The sequence below is a fragment of the Manihot esculenta genome, chromosome 9, assembly GCF_001659605.2.
Source record: "Manihot esculenta cultivar AM560-2 chromosome 9, M.esculenta_v8, whole genome shotgun sequence".
NCBI classification, from domain to species: Eukaryota; Viridiplantae; Streptophyta; class Magnoliopsida; order Malpighiales; family Euphorbiaceae; genus Manihot; species Manihot esculenta.
Window position 1 is genome coordinate 3746894 of NC_035169.2, and position 24439 is coordinate 3771332.

Consider the following 24439-nt stretch of genomic DNA (forward strand, 5'->3'; position numbering starts at 1 on the left):
TTTTCTGATTTTAAATAAAGTTCTGGATTTTTCTTCCTCTCTTCTGTTTCTGCACAATTGTTGTTACTAAATTTTTAATTTATATCTTAAAAGGTTAAAAAAAAAAGTAAATGGTATAAAATGAGAGAAAATAATTAAAAATAAAGAAAATAATAGAAAAATAAAAATTATGAAAAAGAAGCAAGAATGAGAGTCCAGTAAAAAGATGATTAGAAAAATGAAAAAAAGTGAACAAATGATTAGATAAGAAAATAAATAAAGAGAAAATAATAGAAAAAATGTAGATAGAAAGAATATGATAAAAGAAAATAAAGTTAAAAAACTAACATGAATGAAAAGTATAGAGAAAATAAAGAAGATAAAAGGAAAGGAAAGAAAAAGATGGAAAAGAGAAGGGAGAAAATAAAAGGAAATTATGAAGAATGAAAAAAATAATAGAAGAGAAAAGGGGATGTGAGAAAATAGGATAAGAGATGAAAGAAAAAGAATAGAAAAAAAAAAACTTATGAGATAAAAAAATGAAATGAAAGAAAGTAATAGAAAAAAAAAAAAGAAAATGAGAGAGGAAAAAGAATTGAAGAAAGATAGATGATAAGATGAATGAATGATAAAAGTAGAGGAACGAGTTATATTTATAAACGCAAATTACTAATAAATTTGTAATTCGTTACTAAAACTTTTTTTTTTTTTAAAAGCAATCTTTTTCTTTCTAAAAATTACCAATGAATTTAAAATATGTTAGTAAATTTATTGGTAACTCGAAAATGTGAATTGTTAAAAAAAAAAGCAAAAATTATCTGTAAAATTTTATTTTAAATTTATCAATGAATTTACCTGCGAATAACATCCGTTGATAAATTCAATACTTTTTTCTTTATTTATTAATTTGATGATAAAGTTTAGTAATGGATTTTCAAATCCCTTAGTAATTTTTTGGACAAATTATTGATAGATTTAGAATTTATTAGTAATTTAAATACTTTTTAAAATTTACTTAAGGCGTAAATGAATTGAGTAAGCTGAGTTTTGAAAGTTCAAATTTAATTCATTAAAATTTTTTTAAGTTCGAGTTGAACTCGAATTTTACATCTTTCGAACTTAAACGGAGTATTAATAAGTTCAAACTTGATTCCTTTAACAAATGAACTTAGACGAGTCAAGTTTTTATCGAGTTTAATCTCGAATAATTCACCAATAATTCAATTTATTTACATGTATAATAAATTTTCGTTTAAAACTAATTAGTTTAAAATTAAATAATTTTAGCTAAATAAGTATATATACAAATTAACTCCTAAACTTATAAAGATGAACTCTTAACAATCCAAATATATACAAGTTATAATAGTATAATTAAATAATATAGAATTGAAATTTATAAAATTTAGATTTGGCTCGTGAAAATATACGTAGGATTTGAATTTATTTCTATTATGATATTAATCTCAGCCTTTTTAACGAGATTATTCACGAGTCTATTCGCGAGCCTGCTCATAAACTCGAACACCAGCCGAGCTCGCGAGCCTTAACGAGACGAATACTATGGAGTTTAAGTTTGCCTCGTTTATTAAACAAGCCTAAAAATTAAGTTTGAGTTTAATTCGTTTAGAAATCGAGTCAAGCTCGATCGAGTTTTTATCTAGTCGAATCTCAAATAGCTCACAAACGATTTATTTCATTTACACTTCTAAATTTACTAACGAATCTAGTGAATTTTTACACAAATTTTTATATTTAATTACCGAAAGATTTCCAAATTTGTTAATAAATCCGTTAAAATTACTAATGTATATTGATAAAATTTGTTAGTAAAATTTGTTGATAAAAGTATCAGGATTATAATTTTCCTTTTAGCATGTTGCCCACTATCTGGCTTGAACCATTAAAACGATATATTGCATGATACTGAGATTTTGTAGCATTGAAAAATATATCAAATTGCTAACAAGAAAACTTCCTTTTATATCTAGTTTTGTATGAGTAGCTCTAAAACTGATATTTTGATAAATGCGACTCCAAAATCTTGTAACAGGTTGCCTCTGTTATCTCTAAACAAATCACCTCTTGAAGCTCAGCTATCTCTCATTCTCCTATCAATCTAATCAGAAGTGGGGTATAAGAACCTCTAGTAGGACTCATAGTCTGATTGACATTGATTTATCTCTCTTTAAAGCCAAATAAATCATTATATTGCCGCTTTGAGTTTGCCCTCCAAAGAGTATAAATGTCCCTTTAGATCCAAAATCTCCAATAAACCACTCTATTTCTCTGCAACCAAATTTAACACTTTCACAAGCTAAACAATATACTGCTGAAAGGAGAAAAGAAACAACCAAAACAACTTTTCTTGCCTAAACTAACATCTCAAACAGTAAGAAACAATGCGTTTCACATTCATAACACCACACAAATGTATCGCAAAATGCACCATAAATAACTCAAATGGTGGTCCAACACTAAAATATATCCGTTATATACCATATTGACAAAGAGGATGTTTGCTTTTCCCTCAATTCCCATAAAATTTTCTGTTTATAATTTTAGTGACATTTCATCCAACCAACAGCTGTAGAAGTCTACTGATTCTCTTACCTTATTCTGGGACTGTATATCCTGCGCCCTGCATTTATAGTGTAGTATAATTGTTAAATCAATTCTCAATTAAAGCACACTGGTTTATAATCATTAGTTTCATTATTATTAAAAATTATAATAACTAAGCAAAAATGAATTGCTTATACCTTTATGGTTAAAAATGTGAAGCTGTAGTCATATCCTTGCAAGTACCTACAAGAGAAATGATAGCATTTTGAAAGGTCATTGAGCACAAAAATAAAAATAGATAAAGATTCTTAGGCATTGTAGTATGGAACCAATTAGTTTTAGTTCTCAACTCAATTTTAGGACTGAGCTCTCGAGTTAAGGCTGTAGTAGCAGCAAAAAAAAAATTGTAATGGAGATGGTGGGTTTACCAGCAACTTGATGATTAGAAATCCATGACCTCCATTCATCAACAATCTTATATCAAAGAGATCTAGTCCACGTCTGAATTCAAGCGAAAGGCACACACATATCATGGTTTCCACCACAGGTAATTTGCAGTGTTAGAAATTTTCGTTTTGTGGAAGAGAATCACAGCTGATTGAAATTAAAAATGATATTTGAAGAAGTTAGTTAAATTACATATCTATTATATTTGAAAAAGGTAATTACCAAGTTGCGCTCCAAGACACACTTGAATGGTCAAGATATAACAACTTTAGTTTGCTGATCCCTCATTGCGCACCTTTAAAAGCCTCAGAATGAGATCATCATTGCACAATAAACGTACTACCAATTCGGTGGTAGTAGCATCGGCAGAGAATCCCTTGCCAACCATTTCATTGATTAGTTCTGCTGCTTTTGGTAAATCCTCATGCCTGAGAAACCCTTTAATGATGATATTATAACAACAATTATTTGGTAAACATCCTACCTTTTCCATGTCTTTAAATACCTTATACGCTTCATCCATTAATCCTTGTTGGCAGAGTCCTTTCATAATTGCATAATATACATAAACATCAGGTTGTAAACCAATTTCAGAAAGACTAGAAAAAAGTTCCTTGGCATCATTAATCTTCCCAACTTTGCACATACCATTGATCAGACTGCTATAGATCACAACATTAGGCTTCAACTGACTTTTCTCCATTGCTTTCAATAGTGTGAGTGCCTCATCGAGATTCCCCTGTCTACACAAGCCATCAATCATAATTGAGAAGGTTACTATATTTGGTTGTTGACCATGAAAGCACATATCCTTAAAGAGCTCTTTTGCATTTTGGGGCCTCCCTGCTTGAAACATACCCTTTATAAGAGTATGATAAGTAACAGCATTAGGAACTAAACCTTTATGAGACATTTCATCAAAAATCTCCTTTGCATCAGCTATCATTTTGCACTTACAATATCCATTGATCAAAATGTTGTAGCTAAAAATGTTAGCTATTTCATTGGTCACCATCAGATCAAATACCTTTCTAGCCTTATCAATTTGCTTGCACAGACAATATCCATCCATCAATGAATTATAAGTGACAACATTAGGTTCCACACCTCTTTGAATCATTATTTTGATTATATTCTGTGCATTTGAAACCAGTCCTTTCTTACAAAGAGTGTTGATCAATATATTGAAGGTAACAACATTAGGGAATATGTTCCTCCCCACCATTTCTTTCAACAAGGCCAAAGCTTCCTTGAAATGGTCTGAAATGCAAAGACCATCAATTAAGGAAGTGTAGGTGACCACATTAGGCTCTACACCTCTTTGAATCATTATATTGAATGTATTTTGAGCCTCTGAAACCATTCCATTCTTACAAAGAGCATCAATCAATACATTGAAGGTATAAACATTTGGTAATATGTTCTGCTCCACCATTTCATTCATCAAGGCTAAAGCTTGGTTCTTTTGGCATAATTTGCAAACACCATGAATTAAACTAGTGTAAGTGATGACATTAGGTGAAATGCCCTTATTCCTCATTTGAAAGAAGAGCTCTAAAGCCTCACCAACTAGCTCATCTTTGCAAAGGGCGTCAATGATTGCACAGTATGTCACAACATTTGGCTCACAACCTCTATCAGTCATTCCCTATAGTAGCCCAATAGCCACATTTGTTTTCCCAAATTTACACAATCCGTTTACTATCACATTGAAAGTACGAACATTAGGTTGATAACCACGTGCAACCATATCATCGAAAAATTCCACTGCTTTGTCGATTTTACTCTCTATACAAAGCCCATTAATTAAGGTAGTAAATGTCACAACGTCAGGCTCCAATCCGAATTTGAGCATCTTACCAAAAACAGAGAAGCCAAAATCCACAAGGAGTAAATGGCAGAAGCAATTAATTAAGATGCTAAGAGAATAAACATCGTGAGAGATTCCTAGCAATTCAATTGTTTTGGACATGGAAAGGACAGTGTGATATTGTTTCATTTTCACAAGGGCAGATAAGAATCTATTAAAATGAACCCTAGAAGGCAGAGGATTCATATGAATTGCATGATTAAAGGAAGCAATGGCATCATGAAGGCGGGTAAAAGAAGCAGATTTGAAGTTATTTGTCAAGAAGCGTGCATCTTCAAGTGTGGAAGTAGAAGAATGGCAATAATTGGTAAATAAGAATAGGAATGGAGATTGAATGGTACCAATTGCCCCTTGTAGCTGAAGATGGAAGCTCCTGCTCTTCCTCCTCCAAGGCATCTTCATCATCATCGATCTCTTGTCAGTTGTTTTTAGGGATGGATCGGAGATTGGGAATGAGGAAAGGAAATAGAGAATCGGAAAAGGAAGGCTCTCTGCCAGCTGGTAAAGTGGTAAGGATAACAAAAGGAAATTGGGAAAGGAAATGCATTACTAGTTGTTTATATGCACCACATTTTGTAATTTTTTTTTTTATTAAGTTTTCATATAAAAATATTATTTAATAACAAATTAAATTTATCATTTTATAATAAATAATTTTGTAAATATAAATGCAATTAAGTCTCACTTTTATTGAAGAGTTAAATAATTTTAATTTAAAATTTTGGATAAATTAAATCTCTATATTATTACTCAAAAATTAAATAAATCATAATTTAACATAATATTATTTTTTAATAATAAAAATTTTTATATGATAAAACTTTATTTATATAATTTTAAAAATTATTTATTATATTCATATATATTTTAAAATTTTTAATTTTAATTAAAATACTAAAGTTTTAATGTTTTAAATTATAAAAATAATATTTTATCATTAAAAAATAATATTAAGTTAGAATCTATTTAGCCTTTAATAAAATTACATAGTTTAATTAGCTTAAAATTTTAAAAATTTTAAATTGAATTTATGTGACTCTTAATAAAAATATAGAGATTTAATTAAATTTATTTTCATAAAAATAATATTTTATTATAACCGTACCTTATATTTAATTGAATTTATTTAAAATTAATTAATTTTGTTAATTTTATTTTTTAAAATAAAATATTATAAATATAATTGTAGAATATTAATTTTTTATTTTATTAAATAATATTCCTTATTTAATAAATAATTATCAATGTATATTTTTAAAAATATTATTATAGTCTAATTGTATATAATATAGACGAGGAAAAAATAAATAGTTTATTGTTTAATTTTACTCTAATTTTATTTTAGTATAATAAAAATTAATTTTTTTACAAAGCTTAACTCTCATGAGAACTGTTTGGCACATTTTTATTTTGACATTTTATTTGAATAATATTACAATTTTAATTAAAATCAGTAAAAAATTAATATACAAAGTTATTTCAAAATAATAAAATTTTGAAATGTTAAACTCACTAAATATATTTTGCATTTTAAATTTTATTTGTTATTTTATTTTATTATTAATAATATTAACGTAAATTTATAATATGTAAATTATTTCTATGCATTTAATATATAGTATATTGTATTATAAATTATAAGAATAATATTTTTAAAGTATGAATATATTTTTGTACAGAATTTCATAAAAATTAAATTATAAACATTTTATTTATAAGATTACATAATAAATGTTAAATTAGAAAATTAAATTACTGTGTGAATCTAATCATAAAAATATAAAATTATCAAAAATTTAATATTTTTATTAAATGTTTATTGCTAAAAATTATAATTATTTTTTTAACTATATACTTCTTATACCTATTTTATATCAGTCAAACAATCCTATGCATTCCAATAATAGACATCATTCCAAAGTGTTATAACAGAAAAAATCATCTTGCATGAATAACAGTTTCAACCAAAGGAGAAATACAACATCATGAATGTTTCTTCAATTTTAGCTTCAAAAGTCTTAAGAGTTTAAAAGACGTCTTATTGTAAAGATATGAATCAACAACTTTTTAATTTGTATTGATAATGCAGTGATTTTTTCATTGGCAATCCAATAAAAGTCCGTTGGTAAATGAATTAACAATGGATTACTAACAGATTACGATCCGTTGTTAAAAAATTTGGTAGTAAATTTTTACCAACGACTTTTAAATTCGTTAGTAATACTAGTGGATTTATTAACGAAATTTTCGTTATTATTACCAACAGATTTTAAATTACTAACAAATTTTAAATTCATTAGTATAAAAGAAAAATAATTTATTAATAGACATGAAATCCATTAGTAAATTATCTATGAATTGCAATTCATTAGTAAATTTATTGAGAGTTTAAATAATTTTTTATTAATTTAATAAGATTTAAAATTATATTATTATTGTTATTAAGTTTTTAATTTGTATCCAATATTTATTAGAAATACATAGACAGTGAAAATTAAAAAAAAAGAGTAAATGGTACAAAATGAGAGAAAATAATAAAAAAGAGAAAAATAAAGAAAATGATAGAAAAATAAAAATTATGAAAAAGAAGAAAGAATGAGAGTTGAGTAAAAAGATAATTAGAGAAATAAAAAAATGAATAAATGATTAGAGAAGAAAATAAATAAAGATAAAATAATAGAAAAAATTTAGATAGAAAGAAAATGACAGAAGAAAATAATATTAAATAATTAATATGAATGAAAATTATAAAGAAAATGAAGAAGATAAGAGGAAAGGAAATAAAAAGATGGAAAAGAAAATGGTGAAAATGATGGGAAAATTCTGAAAAATGAAAAAGAGTAATAGAAGAGGGAAGAGAACGAGAGAAAATAGGATAAGAGATGAAAGAAAAATAATTGAAAAAAATTATGAGATAAAAAAGTGAAATAAAAGAAAGAAATAGAAAATGAAAGAAAATGAGAGAAAGGAAAAAAATGGAAGAAAGGCATATGATAAGACGAATGAATGATAAAAGCAGAGAAGTTGGTGTTATATTTATAAACTTAATTATTAGTAAATTTGCAATTCGTTACTAAATTTTGAAAAAAAAAAGTAACTTTTTTCTTTCTAAAAATTACCAATGGATTTGAAATCTGTTAGCAAATCCGTTAATTGAAAAATGTGAGTTGTAAAAAAAAAAGAAAGAATTTTATGTAGGATTTTATTTTAAATTTATCAACAGATTTACTAGCAGATAGCATTTGTTGATAAATTTAATATTTTTTTACTTATTAATTTAATGATAAAGTTAAGTAACGAAATTTTAAATTTGTTAGTAATTTTTTGGTAATTTGGATTTAGAGTTTATTAGTAATTTAAACACTTTTAAAAATTTATTTAGAGTGTAAACTAATTGTTTTGAAGAGTTCAAATTTAGTCCGTTAAAATTTTTTTAAGTTTGAGCCGAACTCGAGTTTTGCTTATTTCAAACTCGAACATAGTATTAATAAGTTTAAACTTGACTCTTTTAGCAAATGAACTTAGACTAACCAAGTTTTTATCGAGTTTAATCTCAAATAATTCACCAATAATTTAATTTATTTATATGTATAATGAATTTTAGTTTAAAACTAAATAAGTATATATATTGAAACGGCTCGACCCAAACTGACCCAAATAATTTTTAGAAAGTGCCCACTTTCTACTTGTAGTTTCATTTTCCGTATTCTATTGATGTGGGACGTCTTCCTACATTAAGCAAGCAGAACAGTTCGGCCCAAACTGACTCAAATAACTTTTGACCTACTTTCCACTCGGCCCAAAATGATTAATCCAAGTTATTTATTAGTTTAGTGGTTAGCTATTATATACGATTTTGATTTTCCATACTCTGCCGATGGGGACGTCCCACATCAAGTAAAAAGCTGACCTTCACATATACAAATTAGCTCATAAACTTATAAGATGAACTCTTAACGATCCAAATATATGCAAGTTTTAATAGTATAATTGCACAATATAGAATTAAACTTTATAAAATTTAAATTTGACTCATAAAAATATATGTAAGATTTGAATTTATTTACCTTATGTTATTAATCTCAGCCTACTTAACGAAACTATTTACAAGTCTATTCGCGAATCTGCTCATGAATTCAAATGCGAGCCACGTTCATAAGCCTTAACGAGACGAATATTGTGGAGTTTAAATTTGCCTCGTTTACTAAACAAACCTAAAAATTAAATTTGAATTTGACTCGTTTAGAAATTGAGTTGAGATTAATCATCGAGTCGAATATCGAATAGTTCACAAACAGTTTGTTTCATTTACACCCCTAAATTTACTAATAGATTAAAATTGTTAATGATTTACTAACAAATTTTAAGTCTAATAGTAAATTTCAACATTAATTATTTTATAAATTTATAAATTCTCAATAAATTTTTAAATCTGTTAATAATACCAATGAATTATCAATGGATTTAAAATTTGTTGATAAATTTTTATATAATTTTTTATACTAAAAATTACTGAAAGATTTTTAAATTCGTTAATAAATCTATTAAAATTATGTATTGATAAATAAATTACTAATAGAGTATATTTATAAAATTTGTTTGTAAAATGTGCTGATAAAAATATCACAACTATAACTTTTTCTTTTAGCATGTTCCCACTATCTCGCTTAAACCATTAAAACGATGTATTACATGATACTGAGATTTTGTAGCATAGAAAAATATATCAGATTGCTAACAAGAAACTTCCTTTTATATTTAGTTTTGTATAAGTAGCTCTAAAAGTGACTCTATTTCTCTGCAACCAAATTTAACACTTTCACAAATAAAATATTTTTTCATCTCTTTATTAGTTGTTTATATATTATTATTATTATTATTATTATTATTATTATTATTATTATTATTATTATTGCAAATAGGCAATTAAATTTGTGCTCCTATTATCTTAATATCATATTATTATATGAATATATTTAATCAAAGTTATCCAAAAAAATTATAATAAAATAAAATTAAAAAAATATATCATTTTAGTTGATTTTTTTATTGTAATTGAAATATTCAAATTTTTATTGTATTTATTAATATCTGTTATTTAATAAAATTATTATTAACATATTTTTTAAAAAAAAATTATTATAGTCGAATTATATATATATATATATATTTATATCAATCATAAATGTATTAATTATTTTATAATTTTTTAATTATACGAGTAAATTACGTATTAGTAATATAATATATATTTATATATTAGTTTCATATATTTTTTAATTAAAATTATATAATTAATAACTACATAAAATATTCTTATCGAGAGTAGTTGTATATAATATATATATATATTACTACAGTTATTATTTAAATATTAATATTATTATTTTAATATTAATTATTTACTATTTTAAAATATACATAAAAAGCTATTATGATTTTATTTGTAAAAATTAAAATTTAAATTGAAATGAAACTAAAATTAAAGTAAAAAAAATTAAAATTAAATTGAGACTGTACTGAAATTACTTAGAACCGTATCAAAACTATACTGAAAGTTAGTTTCAAAGTGGTTCTAAACATTAAAGTATTCAAAATTTGATTTGATTCTAGTTCTTAGCAACAACTATAATTTTTTCTTTATATTAAAAACTATAATTTTTCTTTTATATTAAAATATTAAAAATTTAATTTGATTCTGATTTTTAGTAAAAACTATAATTTTTCCTTTTAGGATACTATCTAGCTTGAACTAATTAAGTAGTATATTTCTTAATGATGTATTGTATGATATTGAGATTTTATAGCATAGACAAATATATCTAATTACTAACCTTAATATAAGTAAATTATTAAAACATATAATAGTTTTAATAAAATATTTAATCTATTAAAATTTTAATATTATATTTGTTAATAGAACATAAATTAAATTAAAATAGTAAATTAATCGAATAAATCAAATTAAAATATTTTAAATAATGTATATTTATATAGTTTTTTAATCCATTAAAATAGACGTGAACATGTGGATTTTATATGTAAATTAGAATATTATATTATAAATTAATTAAATAAATTATATTAATAAAAATAAATTATAAATTTTACAATGTAATTATTAGTATTTATAAATAATAACGGGTCTGAAAGTTAAAAAAAAAGAGTAAATATTTATTTTTTAATTAAATTTATATGGAAATGGATATTTTTAAAATTTTGTTTACAAAATTGATTTCATTTTTTTCCTTTTAAAAAATATTTAACATCAACACATCTAGGTTAGCTGCTAAATTTAATAGTCTGCTAAAGGAGAATTTGAGAGCAATATTACCAACCGATCGTCTATCATTCCAAGATTTTATTTTCATCTCATTCCCCACAGCAAATCTGATATGATTAAAAGGAGAGAAGAAAGATCTAAGGGAAGAGATGCAACAAGAGTATTCCATTTAATCAATGAAGTTTCTTTGTATTGACACTACTGCACCACAAGAAAGATCTAATGTGTAATAGTTAGATGATGCTTTAAAGCACCAAGTTTATCCCATAGTTTATTCAATTTTGTAAAGTAAACAACAACTGATATAGATTCTTGGGTTCTGAATCATTTTGCAATCGGTTTCCTACCTCTCAATATGTACCCTATCAAACCCACCTTCTCTAACAAACCATTTTCCATGGATGCAGAATCACAAAAACTTCAAGAAAGATGCATCAAGCAAAAAGAAAAAGGATATTACAAGGTTTAGAAAGTGGTAAAAACATAAAATGTCTCGTTATATACTGCTGAAAGGAGAAAAGAAACAACCAAAACAACTTTTCTTGCCTAACTTAACTAACATCTCAAACAGTAAGAAACAATGTGTTTCACATTCATAACACCACACAAATGTATCGCAAAATGCACCATATAAATAACTCAAACGGTGGTCCAACACTAAAATATATCCGCTATATACCATATTGACAAAGAGGACGTTTGCTTTTCACTCAATTCCCATAAAATTTTCTGTTTATAATTTTAGTGACATTTCATCCAACCAACAACTGTAGAAGTCTAGTGATTTTCTTACCTTGTATTCTGGGACTGTATATCCTGCACCCTGCATTTATAGTGTAGTATAATTGTTAAATCAATTCTCAATTAAAGCACACTGGTTTATAATCATTAGTTTCATTATTATTAAAAATTATAATAACTAAGCAAAAATGAATTGCTTATACCTTTATGGTTAGAAAGGTGAAGTTGTAGTCATATCCTTGCAAGTACCTACAAGAGAAATGATAGCATTTTGAAAGGTCATTGACCACAAAAATAAAAATAGATAAAGATTCTTAGGCATTGTAGTATGGAACCAATTAGTTTTAGTTCTCAACTCAATTTTAGGACTGAGCTCTCGAGTAAAGGCTGTAGTAGCAGCCAAAAAAAATTTGTAATGGAGATGGTGGGTTTACCAGCAACTTGATGATTAGAAATCCATGACCTCCATTCATCAACAATCTTATATCAAAGAGATCTAGTCCATGTCTGAATTCAAGCAAAAGGCACACACATATCATGGTTTCCACCACAGGTCATTTGCGGTGTTAGAAAATTTCATTTTGTGGAAGAGAATCACAGCTGATTGAAATTAAAAAATGATATTAGAAGAAGTTAGTTAAATTACATATCTATTATATTTGAAAAAGGCAATTACCAAGTTGTGCTCCAAGACACACTTGAATGGTCAAGATATAACAACTTTAGTTTGCTGATCCCTCATTGCGCACCTTTAAAAGCCTCAGAATGAGATCATTATTCCGCGATAAATGTACTACCAATTCTTTGGTAGCATCATCAGCAGAGAACCCCTTATCAACCATTTCATTGATTAATTCTGATGCTTTTGGTAAATCCTCATGCCTGAGAAACCCTTGAATGATGATATTATAACAACAATTATTTGGTAAACATCCTACCTTTTCCATGTCTTTAAATACCTTATACGCTTCATCCATTAATCCTTGTTGGCAGAGTCCTTTCATGATTGCATTATATACATAAACATCAGGTTGTAAACCAATTTCAAAAAGACTATAAAAAAGATCCTTGGCATCATTAATCTTCCCAACTTTGCACATACCATTGATCAGACTGCTATAGATCACAAAATTAGGCTTCAACTGACTTTTCTCCATTGCTTTCAATAGGGTGAGTGCCTCATCGAGATTCCCCTGTCTACACAAGCCATCAATCATAATTGAGAAGGTTACTATATTTGGCTGTTGACCATGAGAGCACATATCCTTAAAGAGCACTTTTGCAGTTTGGGGCCTCCCTGCTTGAAACATAGCCTTTATAAGAGTATGATAGGTAACAGCATCAGGAACTAAACCTTTATGAGACATTTCATCAAAAATCTGCTTTGCATCATCTATCATTTTGCACTTACAATATCCATTGATCAAAATGTTGTAGCTAAAAACGTCAGCTATTTCATTGGTCACCATCAGATCAAATAGCTTTCTAGCCTTATCAATTTGGCTGCCTAGACAATATCCATGCATCAATGAACTATAAGTGACAACGTTAGGTTCCACACCTCTTTGATTCATTATCTTGATTATATTCTGTGCATTTGAAACCAGTCCTTTCTTACAAAGAGTGTCGATCAATATATTGAAGGTAAAAACATTAGGGGATATGTTCCTCCCCACCATTTCTTTCAACAAGGCCAAAGCTTCCTTGAATTGGTCTGAAATGCAAAGACCATCAATTAAGGATGTGTATGTGATCGCATCAGGCTCTACACCTCTTTGAATCATTACATTGAATGTATTTTGAGCCTCTGAAACCATTCCATCCTTACAAAGAGCATCAATCAATACATTGAAGGTATAAACATTTGGTAATATGTTCTGCTCCACCATTTCATTCATCAAGGCCAGAGCTTGGTTCTTTTGGCCTAATTTGCAAACACCGTGAATTAAACCAGTGTAAGTGATGACATCAGGTGAAATGCCCTTATTCCTCATTTGAGAGAAGAGCTCTAAAGCCTCACCAACTAGCTCATCCTTGCAAAGGGCGTCAATGATTGCACTGTATGTCACAACATCTGGCTCACAACCTCTATCAGCCATTCCCTTTAGTAGCCCAATAGCCATATTTGTTTTCCCAAATTTACACATTCCGTTTATTATCACATTGAAAGTACGAACATCAGGTTGATAACCACGTGCAACCATATCATCGAAAAATTCCATTGCTTTGTCGATTTTACTCTCTATACAAAGCCCATTAATTAAGGTAGTAAATGTCACAGTGGTAGGCTCCAATCCGAATTTGAGCATCTTACCAAAAACAGAGAAGCCAAAATCCACAAGGTGTAAATGGCAGAAGCAATTAATTAAGATGCTAAGAGAATAAACATCGTGTGAGATTCCTAGCAATTCAATTGTTTTGGACATGGAAAAGACAGTGTGATATTGTTTCATTTTCACAAGGGCAGATAAGAATCTGTTAAATGGAACCCTAGAAGGCAGAGGATGCTTATGAATTACATGATTGAAGGAAGCAATGGCATCATCAAGGTGGGTAAAAGAAGCAGATTTGAAATTATTTGTCAAGAAGCGTGCATCTTCAAGTGTGGAAGTAGAAGAATGGCAATAATTGGTAAATAAGAATAGGAATGGAGATTGAATGGTACCAATTGCCCCTTGTAGCTGAAGATGGAAGCTCCAGCTCTTCCTCCTCCAAGACATCTTCATCATCATCGATCTCTCGCCAGTTGTTTTTAGGGATGGATGGGAGATTGGGAATGAGGAAAGGAAATAGAGAATCGGAAAAGAAAGCCTCTCTGCCTGCTGGCAAAGGAAATGCATTACTCGTTGTAATTTTTTATTAAATTTTCATATAAAAATATTATTTAATAACAAATTAAATTTATATAATAATAATTTATCATTGCTAAAGTGCTATTGGCTATTGCCTATTTGTAGACACTGTGTATGTTAATTATATACATATATATATTAATTCTATATTATCTTTTATATATAATATTGGGTATCTAATTAAAGGCGGTTACATAAATAGTTAATTTTATTTTTAATATTGATTAAAATTTCATGAAAAATCTAATTGATTTTTAGTTTATATAATTTTTTATTATTAATGACTTTTTTAGTGTAATAAAATGAATTTTTTTTACCAAGCTTTACTCTTATAAGAATTGTTTAACGTATTTTTTATTTGAATAATATTACAATTTTAATTAATATAATAAAAAATTAATATATAAAATTATTTTAATATAATAAAATTTTGAAATGCTCAAACTCACTACATATATTTCGCATTTTCAATTTTATTTGTTATTACTATTAAAATTTTGAAACTAATTATAAAAATATGAAATTATTAAAAATTTAAATACTTTAAAATCCATTCTTTATATTATTTTTATAAAATAGTATAGAGTACTAATACTTTTATTTTTATATCTATTTATTATAATATTTTAAAAAAATAATTCTTATGCCGATTTAATATTTTTATCAATTGTTTCGTTGTTAAAAATTATTAGCATGAATTATTTATTATGAGAAAGTTTTAGCCACACAGTCAAAGATAATCATTATAAAATTAATACTTTTACCCTCTTGTTGGAATTAAAAATTTTATAAAAATTTAATTCAATTGAATTTTTTTCTTATAAAATTTTTATTTAAAATAAAAGAATTCAAAATTTTTTAAATTAAAAATTTTTTCTCATATATAAAAATTATAAATAATTTTATAAAAATTCATTTAAATTTTTTTATTGTAAAATTATTTATACTAAACAAATGGTTAATGATTTTTTAAGTAGAAAGTTTTGAATTTTAGTTAGTTCAATGTATTAAATTACAATAAAGTTTAATTTCAATTTAAATTGAAAATTAATATAGTTAATTAATTAAATATTTTTAAATAGCAATAAAATACAATAACCTTATAATTATTAAATGTAGTTTTGGCAATTTAAATAATAACAGCTTCTTAATTATTTATATTTAAATTATCATTTTTATATTTTAAATTCTAGCACTATCATTTATAGTCATGTATAAAATAAACTCAAGGATATAATATTAAAAAAAAAAACTAAAATGCTTCAAGTATATAATATAAAGAAAAAAAAATCTAAAATGCTCCCAATCTCCAATGTCACGATATTTATAATTAATAATTTATGTTAGTTTAAAAATATGTCATAAGAGAGACAACAAAATAAATATGTCATAACATGTTTGACTCTAGTGCACTCTATTGAGAAATAAAATTTGCACACCTAAAAATATTTTGCTTTAGAGTCAAAAAATCGAAAACTCTTGGATCCCGGTATCTAAAGGCAACAATCGATGTGGTATTTCTCGAAAACAGAAGTTAATAAAAAATGAAAATAATATAAAGAGAATTTAAGCACATAATCTCACAATTTGAATAAAACCTAAATTTGAATTAACTTTCAACTGAAAAGAATTGTTTAGCCTCTAAGGGACATGATAAAATTATCAAAACTAAAGAGAAGAAGAAGGGGGCGGCAAGGAGGTGGCCGAATTTGAGAGGGGACAAGAAAAAAAGAAAAATATAATACCTAGATTAATTTGTGGATAGCCTTTATATAGGTTTTTCCCCAATAAAATAATAAATATTCACAATTTAAAATAAACTCTTACTTCTATTTTATTCATATACTAATCTGATTGTGTTTGCTCCAATTTAAGTTGATCTTATTCTTGTACAGCTGAAAAAATTGGGCTGAAAAAATTGAGCTGAAATTGCATTTGTTGAAATTGGAGCTGTCTATCGCTCTAAGGCTGTAATCCTCAATTCAAAAATCTTTTGATTAAGCCTCTTCTCGTTCATTTTCTTAACTTCGCTAAAAGATTTGTACAAAATCAAATTTCAAGTAAAAAATTAATTATTTATATTAAAATCATAGTAAAATCATGAAATTTAATAACAAAAAAAGTGGTTAGTTCTGCGACTCATCGAACTTATAATTATTAAATATAGTTTTGGCAATCGAAACAATAATAGCTTATTATTTAAACTTATATCTTAAATTCTAAAACTACCATTTATGGACATATTGATTCTAAGCGATGCATTTTAGTGAGAAATAAGGTCTCGATACCCAAAGGTATTTGGCTTTAGGGCCGAAAGATCGAAAACTCTTAGATCTCGGCATCCAAAATGCTAAATGAGTGTCGAAACCTTAAAATTTCGGCCTCGAGGCTAATATCAACACGAGGTCTCAGCCTTAGAATTGAAACCAAACGTGACAACCATGGAGCCGAAGGCTTCGGCCTACTAGGCCGAAATTCAAATAGACGACGTTGTTCAAATCACGTAAAAGTCATACGAAAATTAGGACTCTAAATCACATACGATAAAAAATGTTCTCAAAGTAAAATTCTACAATTTAGGACTAAAATAGATTTCAGAAAAGAATTCTAGTTCTACCAAGAATCAACCAGCTTTAGACCTATAAAAAAGACACCCATGTATGTTAAACACTCTTTTAATCAAACTATTCTCCATACCTTTTATTTTGAAATTTCTGATTAAATCACTTATTGACCTAAGTATCACAAAAGTTATCCACAACCAACCATCCCATTTTTATTTATTTTGTAAATTTATATCCGACATTATATCTGCTGAGAAGATCAGAATACTATCACTAAAAAGTATTATTGATATTAATCACAATACATTTTACATATATTTTAGGACAAATCTATACATGGATTTACTTGAATTTATATTTTATTAAGTATAAAATCAATCTTTATTCATATTATTTACATAAAAGCAGAAACATGGTAAAATCAAGACTTTTTATTTTTTAAAAAATAAATAATTTTAAATTTTGTATATTAAATTAAATTTTAACAGATTTATCAAATGAATATAAAACGTTGGATATAAAACTTAAAAAAAAAAAGTGTTTCTCTAACATATTTTAAGAGAGCAATTATTAAAAGTGTAAAATAAATTGATAATAATTAATAATATTTGCTATAAGGTTAATAGAAAAATTTAAATAAAGTTATATAAATATTTGTTATTATATTTTTTTTATAACAACTCCCTTTATTATTGAGAAAAAACTCAAATTTGATTCGAAATCCTATACTATCTCTTACTGCATTAGAGTTATTTATTTTATTTTATTAGTTTCATAAATTATTTTGCTTTTTTTTAAAAAAATCATTAGTTTTTCCCTATTATAAATTAAATGTATAATTTTTTTTCTCAGTAAAAAATTAAATTTTTAATTTTTATTTTACAATATATAGACAAACAATCCTATTTGTTGTCTATGTGACTTCTCTTACCTGAATTAAATATTTTAAAAAAAAATTTATCATATAGGGTAGGGAGATATTTATAGGCCTTTATAATTTTAATGGCAAATATTTAAAAAAAAAAAAATTATTTCACACAGAAAAGCTACATATAGATACCTAGCCGGAGATTCACTGGATTATAATGAAAGTTGCTGTTTAAAATTCAAATAGGAAGATGAAGATGAGTGATATTTATGAAATAAAATTAAGTGACCACGGGTAAAAATTAACTGTGTACGCTAAAATGCATTTCTCATACTCTAAGTGGCCAACTTCCTAACTTATTTTGACATCAACTTTATCAACTTTATCTCCTAATAGATTTAAAAAAACTTATTGAATTAATAAAAACTAGATATATATTTATAGCTCTAAACTTTATTAAAAATTTTTTATAACATCTTAAATTTTTATAGCATCCTAGGTCACACTTGAATTATTCAAAATGTAATTAAAATGACCTTCTAATCTTAGTATAAAATAGTATGTAATATCAAATTGTTATCTAATTTCACCTTTAATAATTACTTAATAATAATAAAATTATACACAATGCATAAATTTTAAAATTAAAATTCACCATATATATTTTATATTAAAAAATAAATCTTCTTACTAAATTAAAATTGATTTATAAACACCGTAAAAGATTCATGGTATATTAAGATTGTGAGACTATTTTAACTTTACTTCCTTTTTAGAGTTTAAAGTAATATAAATATATGCCATTAAAATATATGATCTGACGTGACATTGCATATAATAGTTTATCAATAATTAACAATTATTACTTCTTGTTTTATGATATACATTAAAACGATATACATATATAATATAGATAAAAAAATTTTTACTCAATTGAGTATTTTTATATATTTTACTTATAATTTAGATGTTATGTCATTTAATTTATTATTAAATATTAAAAATTATTAACGACTATTTTTTTTGATAGTTGGTTGTTAGAAGTTTCATCATTAAAATTTTTTAATAAAAATATCATATATTAGTTATTAATACTAATTACAACAATTCGATCGTAATAACTATAAATTTATCTTTTATTAATAATAATTAATGGGGTGATAAAAAAATTTTAATAACAACAATAAAAGTTGTTGTTATAATTTAAATAAAAAATTATTACTTTCTTTTATAATAAATTTAAAATATAATAATAATTAAAAATAATTAAATAAATAATATTTTCAATAAAAATGTAAAATTCAATTTATACTATTATAAATTAATTTACAATGATCTATAAAAATGATCTATAAATCATATTATTTATTAATTTATAGTAATTTTAGATGATATCTCTTTTTTTGTTTTTATATAAAATTTAAAATATATATATATTTCCACTTTAATAAATTACATTATTAAACATTATATACGTGTCATGAGAAAAGTTAAAGGGTACATTTGTTATCATTGTTATTTCTTTTTTTTTTTTATAACTTTTACAAAAAAAATCGTTAAAAATTTTAAAATTTTATTTCATATGTCAAATTCATATTATTAAATAAATATTTATTTAATTCATTTAAAAAATATATTTTTATTTTAGTAGTATAAAAAAATTATTATTTTATTATTATGATATAGAAAAATTTATTAATTGAATTCTCAATTTTAAAAAATAAAATAAAAAATTTTTAATTTTAAAAAATATACTAATTAATTATTTTATTAATTTTAATTATTAAATATTTTACTATTTAGTCCCTATAATATTAAAAATTTATTAGTTAATTTCTCAGTTTTATAAAAATGTCTATTAATTAATCCATTTATATTGAAGTCATTTTAAATTTTTTTAAGCAAAATTTACTATTTAATTTTTGTAATATAAAAGAACATAATTTTATAAAAATATTTACTAATTAATTTATTTATATTAATAAATTTTTTAGAATTAGAAACGTTCTAATGTATTTTTTAAAATTAATAAATTAATTCGTGAATTTTTTTATATTAGAAAAATTAAATAGTAATTTTTATTTTTATAATATTTAACGGCTAAAAATAATTTAAAAATTAATGAATATACTTTTTAAAATCTCATAAAACTTTTAATGTATTTCTTAAAAGTAAACTAACTAATAAATTTTTCTATATAATAATAATCAAATAATAATTTTTTGTTATAATGTCATGTACTGTGTAAACATAATTTATTAATATTTTTATGTATAACTATTTATAAAATTATTTATATTATTATTTTACTATCAAATATTATATTTTAAAAAATTATATTATATTATTCTTCTAATCAGATCTAAAAACATATTTATTAATATTTTAATTGATAAGAATATCAAAGAGTTTGATTTTATAAAACAACCAAAACAACTTTTCTTGCGTAACTTAACTAACATCTCAAACAGTACATCCAATCAACTTGGCATAAAGTAAAGAATCTCAAAGGGAAGAATATATATATATATACCTTCCACAAGCATTTCTAAAGTTCAAATTTTCATGTCAAAGATTGTGAACTTCATATTATTAGATGCTAATGCAATGATTTCACTAATTTGACTTGAAGGAAAATAAAAGCAATTAAGGATCTATATATATATATATATACCCAACTTGATGACTAGAAAAAAAAAAAAAAGGTGACAAAGACGATGTTTGCTTTTCCCTCAATTCCCATAACATTTTCTGTTGTCTATAATTTTAGTGACATTTCATCCAACCAACAGCTGTAGAAGTCTAGTGATTCTCTTACCTTGTACTCTGGGACTGTATATCCTGCACCCTGCATTTACAGTGTAGTCTAATTTTTAAATCAATTCTCAATTAAAGCACACTGGTTTATAATCATTACTTTCATTATTATTAAAAATATAATAATTAAGAAAAAAAGAACTGCCTATACCTTTATTGTTAGAAAGGTGAAGTTGTAATCATATCCTTGCAAGTACCTACAAGAGAAATGATAGCATTTTAAAAAGTCATTGAGCACAAAAACAAAAATAGATAAAGATTCTTAAGCATTGTAGTATGGAACCAATTAGTTTTAGTTCTCAACTCAATTTTAGGACTGAGCTCTCGAGTTAAGGCTGTAGTAGCAGCCAAAAAAAAATTGTAAAGCAGATGGTGGGTTTACCAGCAACTTGATCATTAGAAATCCATGACCTCCATTCATCAACAATCTTATATCAAAGAGATCAAGTCCATGTCTGAATTCAAGCGAAAGGCACACACATATCATGGTTTCCACCACAGGTAATTTGCAGTGTTAGAAATTTTCATTTTGTGGAAGAGAATCACAGCAGTTTGAAATTAAAAATGATATTTGAAGAAGGTAGTTAAATTACATATCTATTATATTTGAAAAAGGTAATTACCAAGTTGCGCTCCAAGACACACTTGAATGGTCAAGATATAACAAATTTAGTTTGCTGATCCCTCATTGCGCACCTTTAAAAGCCTCAGAATGAGATCATTATTCCGCGATAAATGTACTACCAATTCTGTGGTAGCATCATCAGCAGAGAACCCCTTATCAACCATTTCGTTGATTAGTTCTGATGCTTTTGGTAAATCCTTATGCTTGAGAAACCCTTGAATGATGATATTATAACACCAATTATTCGGTAAACATCCTCCCTTTTCCATGTCTCTAAAAATCTTATATGCTTCGTCTATTAATCCTTCTCGGCAGAGTCCTTTCATAATTGCACAATATATATGAACATTAGGTTGTAAACCATTTTCAAAAAGACTAGAAAACAGTTCCTTGGCATCATTAATCTTGCCAGCTTTGCACATACCATTGATCAGAATGCAATAGGTCACAAGATTAGGCTTCAACTGACTTTCCTCCATTTCTTTCAATAGGGTGAGTGCTTCATCGAGATTCCCCTGTCTACACAAGCCATCAATCATAATTGAGAAGGTTACTATATTTGGCTGTTGACCATGAGAGCACATATTCTTAAAGAGCTCTTGTGCAGTTTGGGGCCTCCCTGCTTGAAACATACCCTCTATAAGAGTAGAATAAGTAACAACATTAGGAACTAAACCTTTATCAGACATTTCATCAAAAAGTTCCTTTGCATCATCTATCATTTTGCACTTACAATATCCATTGATCAAAATGCTGTAGCTAAAAAAGTCAGCTATTTCATTGGTCACCATCAGATCAAATAGCTTTCTAGCCTTATCAATTTGCTTGCACAGACAATATCCATCCATCAATGAATTATAATTGACAACATTAGGTTCCACACCTCTTTGAATCATTATCTTGATTATATTCTGTGCATTTGAAACCAATCCTTTCTTACAAAGAGTGTCGATCAATATATTGAAGGTAAAAACATTAGGGGATATGTTCCTCCCCATCATTTCTTTCAACAAGGCCAAAGCTTCCTTGAATTGGTCTGAAATGCAAAGACCATCAATTAAGGAAGTGTATGTGATCACATCAGGCTCTACACCTCTTTGAATCATTACATTGAATGTATTTTGAGCCTCTGAAACCATTCCATCCTTACAAAGAGCATCGATCAATACACTGAAGGTATAAACATTTGGTAATATGTTCTGCTCCACCATTTCATTCATCAAGGCCAAAGCTTGGTTCTTTTGGCCTAATTTGCAAACACCGTGAAGTAAACTATTGTAAGTGATGACATCAGGTGAAATGCCCTTATTCCTCATTTGAGAGAAGAGCTCTAAAGCCTCACCAACTAGCTCATCCTTGCAAAGGGCGTCAATGATTGCACTGTATGTGACAACATTTGGCTCACAATCTCCATCAGCCATTCCCTTTAGTAGCCCAATAGCCACACTTGTTTTCCCAAATTTACACATTCCGTTTATTATCACACTGTAAGTACGAACATTAGGTTGATAACCACGTGCAACCATATCATCGAAAAATTCCACTGCTTTGTCGATTTTACTCTCCATACAAAGCCCATTAATTAAGGTAGTAAATGTCACAGTGGTAGGCTCCAATCCAAATTTTAGCATCTTACCAAAAACAGAGAAGCCAAAATCCACAAGGTGTAAGTGGCAGAAGCAATTAATTAAGATACTAAGAGAATAAACATCGTGTGAGATTCCTAGCAATTCAATTGTTTTGGACATGGAGTAGACAGTGTGATATTGTTTCATTTTCACAAGGGCAGATAAGAATCTACTAAATTGAGCCCTAGAAGGAAGAGGATGCATATGAATTACATGATTAAAGGAAGCAATGGCATCATCAAGGCGGGTAAAAGAAGCAGATTTGAAGTTATTTGTCAAGAAGCGTGCATCTTCAAGTGTGGAAGTAGAAGAATGGCAATAATTGGTAAATGAGAATAGGAATGGAGATTGAATGGTACCAATTGCCCCTTGTAGCTGAAGATGGAAGCTCCTGCTCTTCCTCCTCCAAGGCATCTTCATCATCATCGATCTCTCGTCAGTTGTTTTTAGGGATGGATCGGAGATTGGGAATGAGGAAAGGAAATAGAGAATCGGAAAAGGAAGGCTCTCTGCCAGCTGGTAAAGTGGTAAGGATAAAAAGGAAATTGGGAAAGGAAATGCATTACTAGTTGTTTATATGCAGCACATTTTGTAATTTTTTTTTAATTAATTTTTCATATAAAAATATTATTTAATAACAAATTAAATTAATTATTTTATATTATTATAATATTAAATTATTATAACTGTACCTTATAACAGTGTAGAGCGGGGATGGGTTATGGTTTCTGGGAAGTCGATAGAGAAGGATGATGGAAAAGTGGTTAAACTGCATAAACAGTACACAGGATATTAAATTATTATAATATTAATTTTAATTATTAAATATTTTACATTTTAATCTCTATAATATTAAAAATTTATTAATTAAAGTTTCAATTTTATAAAAGTATTTATTAATTATTTCATCCATATTGAAAATATTTTAATTTTTTTAAGTAAAATTTACTATTTAATTTTTATAATATAAAAAACACATTAATTACTTCTTTTATTTTGAAAAATATATCAAAATATTTTTAAAATATTAAAAATATATTAATTAGTCCTCCCATTAATTTTATTTATTAAATATTTTACTATTTAATTTATGTAGTAAGAGAAAATTTATTAGTTAATCTCTTAATTTTATAAAAATATTTACTAATTAATTTTTTCATATTAAAACATTTCAAAAATCATGAAGGGATATTGAATATA

The 24439-nt window shown here is 26.1% G+C and overlaps 3 protein-coding genes across 12 annotated transcripts in view; all 3 read right to left on the reverse strand.

Moving 5' to 3' along the window:
- The window catches only part of LOC110623499 (putative pentatricopeptide repeat-containing protein At1g12700, mitochondrial), a 68947-nt gene extending 54244 nt beyond the window's left edge, over positions 1-14703 (reverse strand). The window contains exons 1-5 of one of the 10 annotated variants that reach the window (XM_043960301.1): positions 12988-14703; positions 12562-12882; positions 12320-12392; positions 12089-12134; positions 2584-2620 (exon numbers count right to left, since the gene is read on the reverse strand). In XM_043960301.1, the coding sequence (XP_043816236.1) occupies positions 12608-12882; positions 12988-14617 (1905 nt within the window). In that variant the 5' untranslated portion in view covers positions 14618-14703 and the 3' untranslated portion in view covers positions 2584-2620; positions 12089-12134; positions 12320-12392; positions 12562-12607. Of the gene's footprint in view, positions 1-2581; positions 2621-11116; positions 11252-11563; positions 11968-12088; positions 12135-12319; positions 12393-12561; positions 12883-12987 lie in introns of those variants that run through there. The other 9 variants (XM_043960303.1, XM_043960299.1, XM_043960302.1 and 6 more) reach the window with 9 other exon arrangements.
- On the reverse strand, positions 3140-5413 carry LOC110610364 (putative pentatricopeptide repeat-containing protein At1g12700, mitochondrial). Its single transcript, XM_021750258.2, has one exon. The coding sequence runs from the start codon at positions 4634-4636 to the stop codon at positions 3260-3262; it is 1377 nt and encodes a 458-aa protein (XP_021605950.1). The 5' UTR covers positions 4637-5413; the 3' UTR covers positions 3140-3259.
- Positions 14704-20780: 6077 nt separating the features above from the next.
- On the reverse strand, positions 20781-23592 carry LOC110623497 (pentatricopeptide repeat-containing protein At3g22470, mitochondrial). The gene is made up of 3 exons (XM_021768466.2): positions 21610-23592; positions 21138-21183; positions 20781-21017 (listed from the first exon to the last, which is right to left on the reverse strand). Exon 1 carries the CDS (start codon positions 23441-23443, stop codon positions 21656-21658), a length of 1788 nt encoding a protein of 595 aa, XP_021624158.2. The 5' UTR covers positions 23444-23592; the 3' UTR covers positions 20781-21017; positions 21138-21183; positions 21610-21655.
- Between the last annotated feature and the right edge of the window lie 847 nt (positions 23593-24439).

Bases quoted from the DNA above. Each gene is read 5' to 3' on its own strand.
- LOC110610364 (XM_021750258.2), bottom strand. From the start codon at position 4,636: ATGACTGATAGAGGTTGTGAGCCAAATGTTGTGACATACTGTGCAATC.
- LOC110623497 (XM_021768466.2), bottom strand. From the start codon at position 23,443: ATGCATCCTCTTCCTTCTAGGGCTCAATTTAGTAGATTCTTATCTGCC.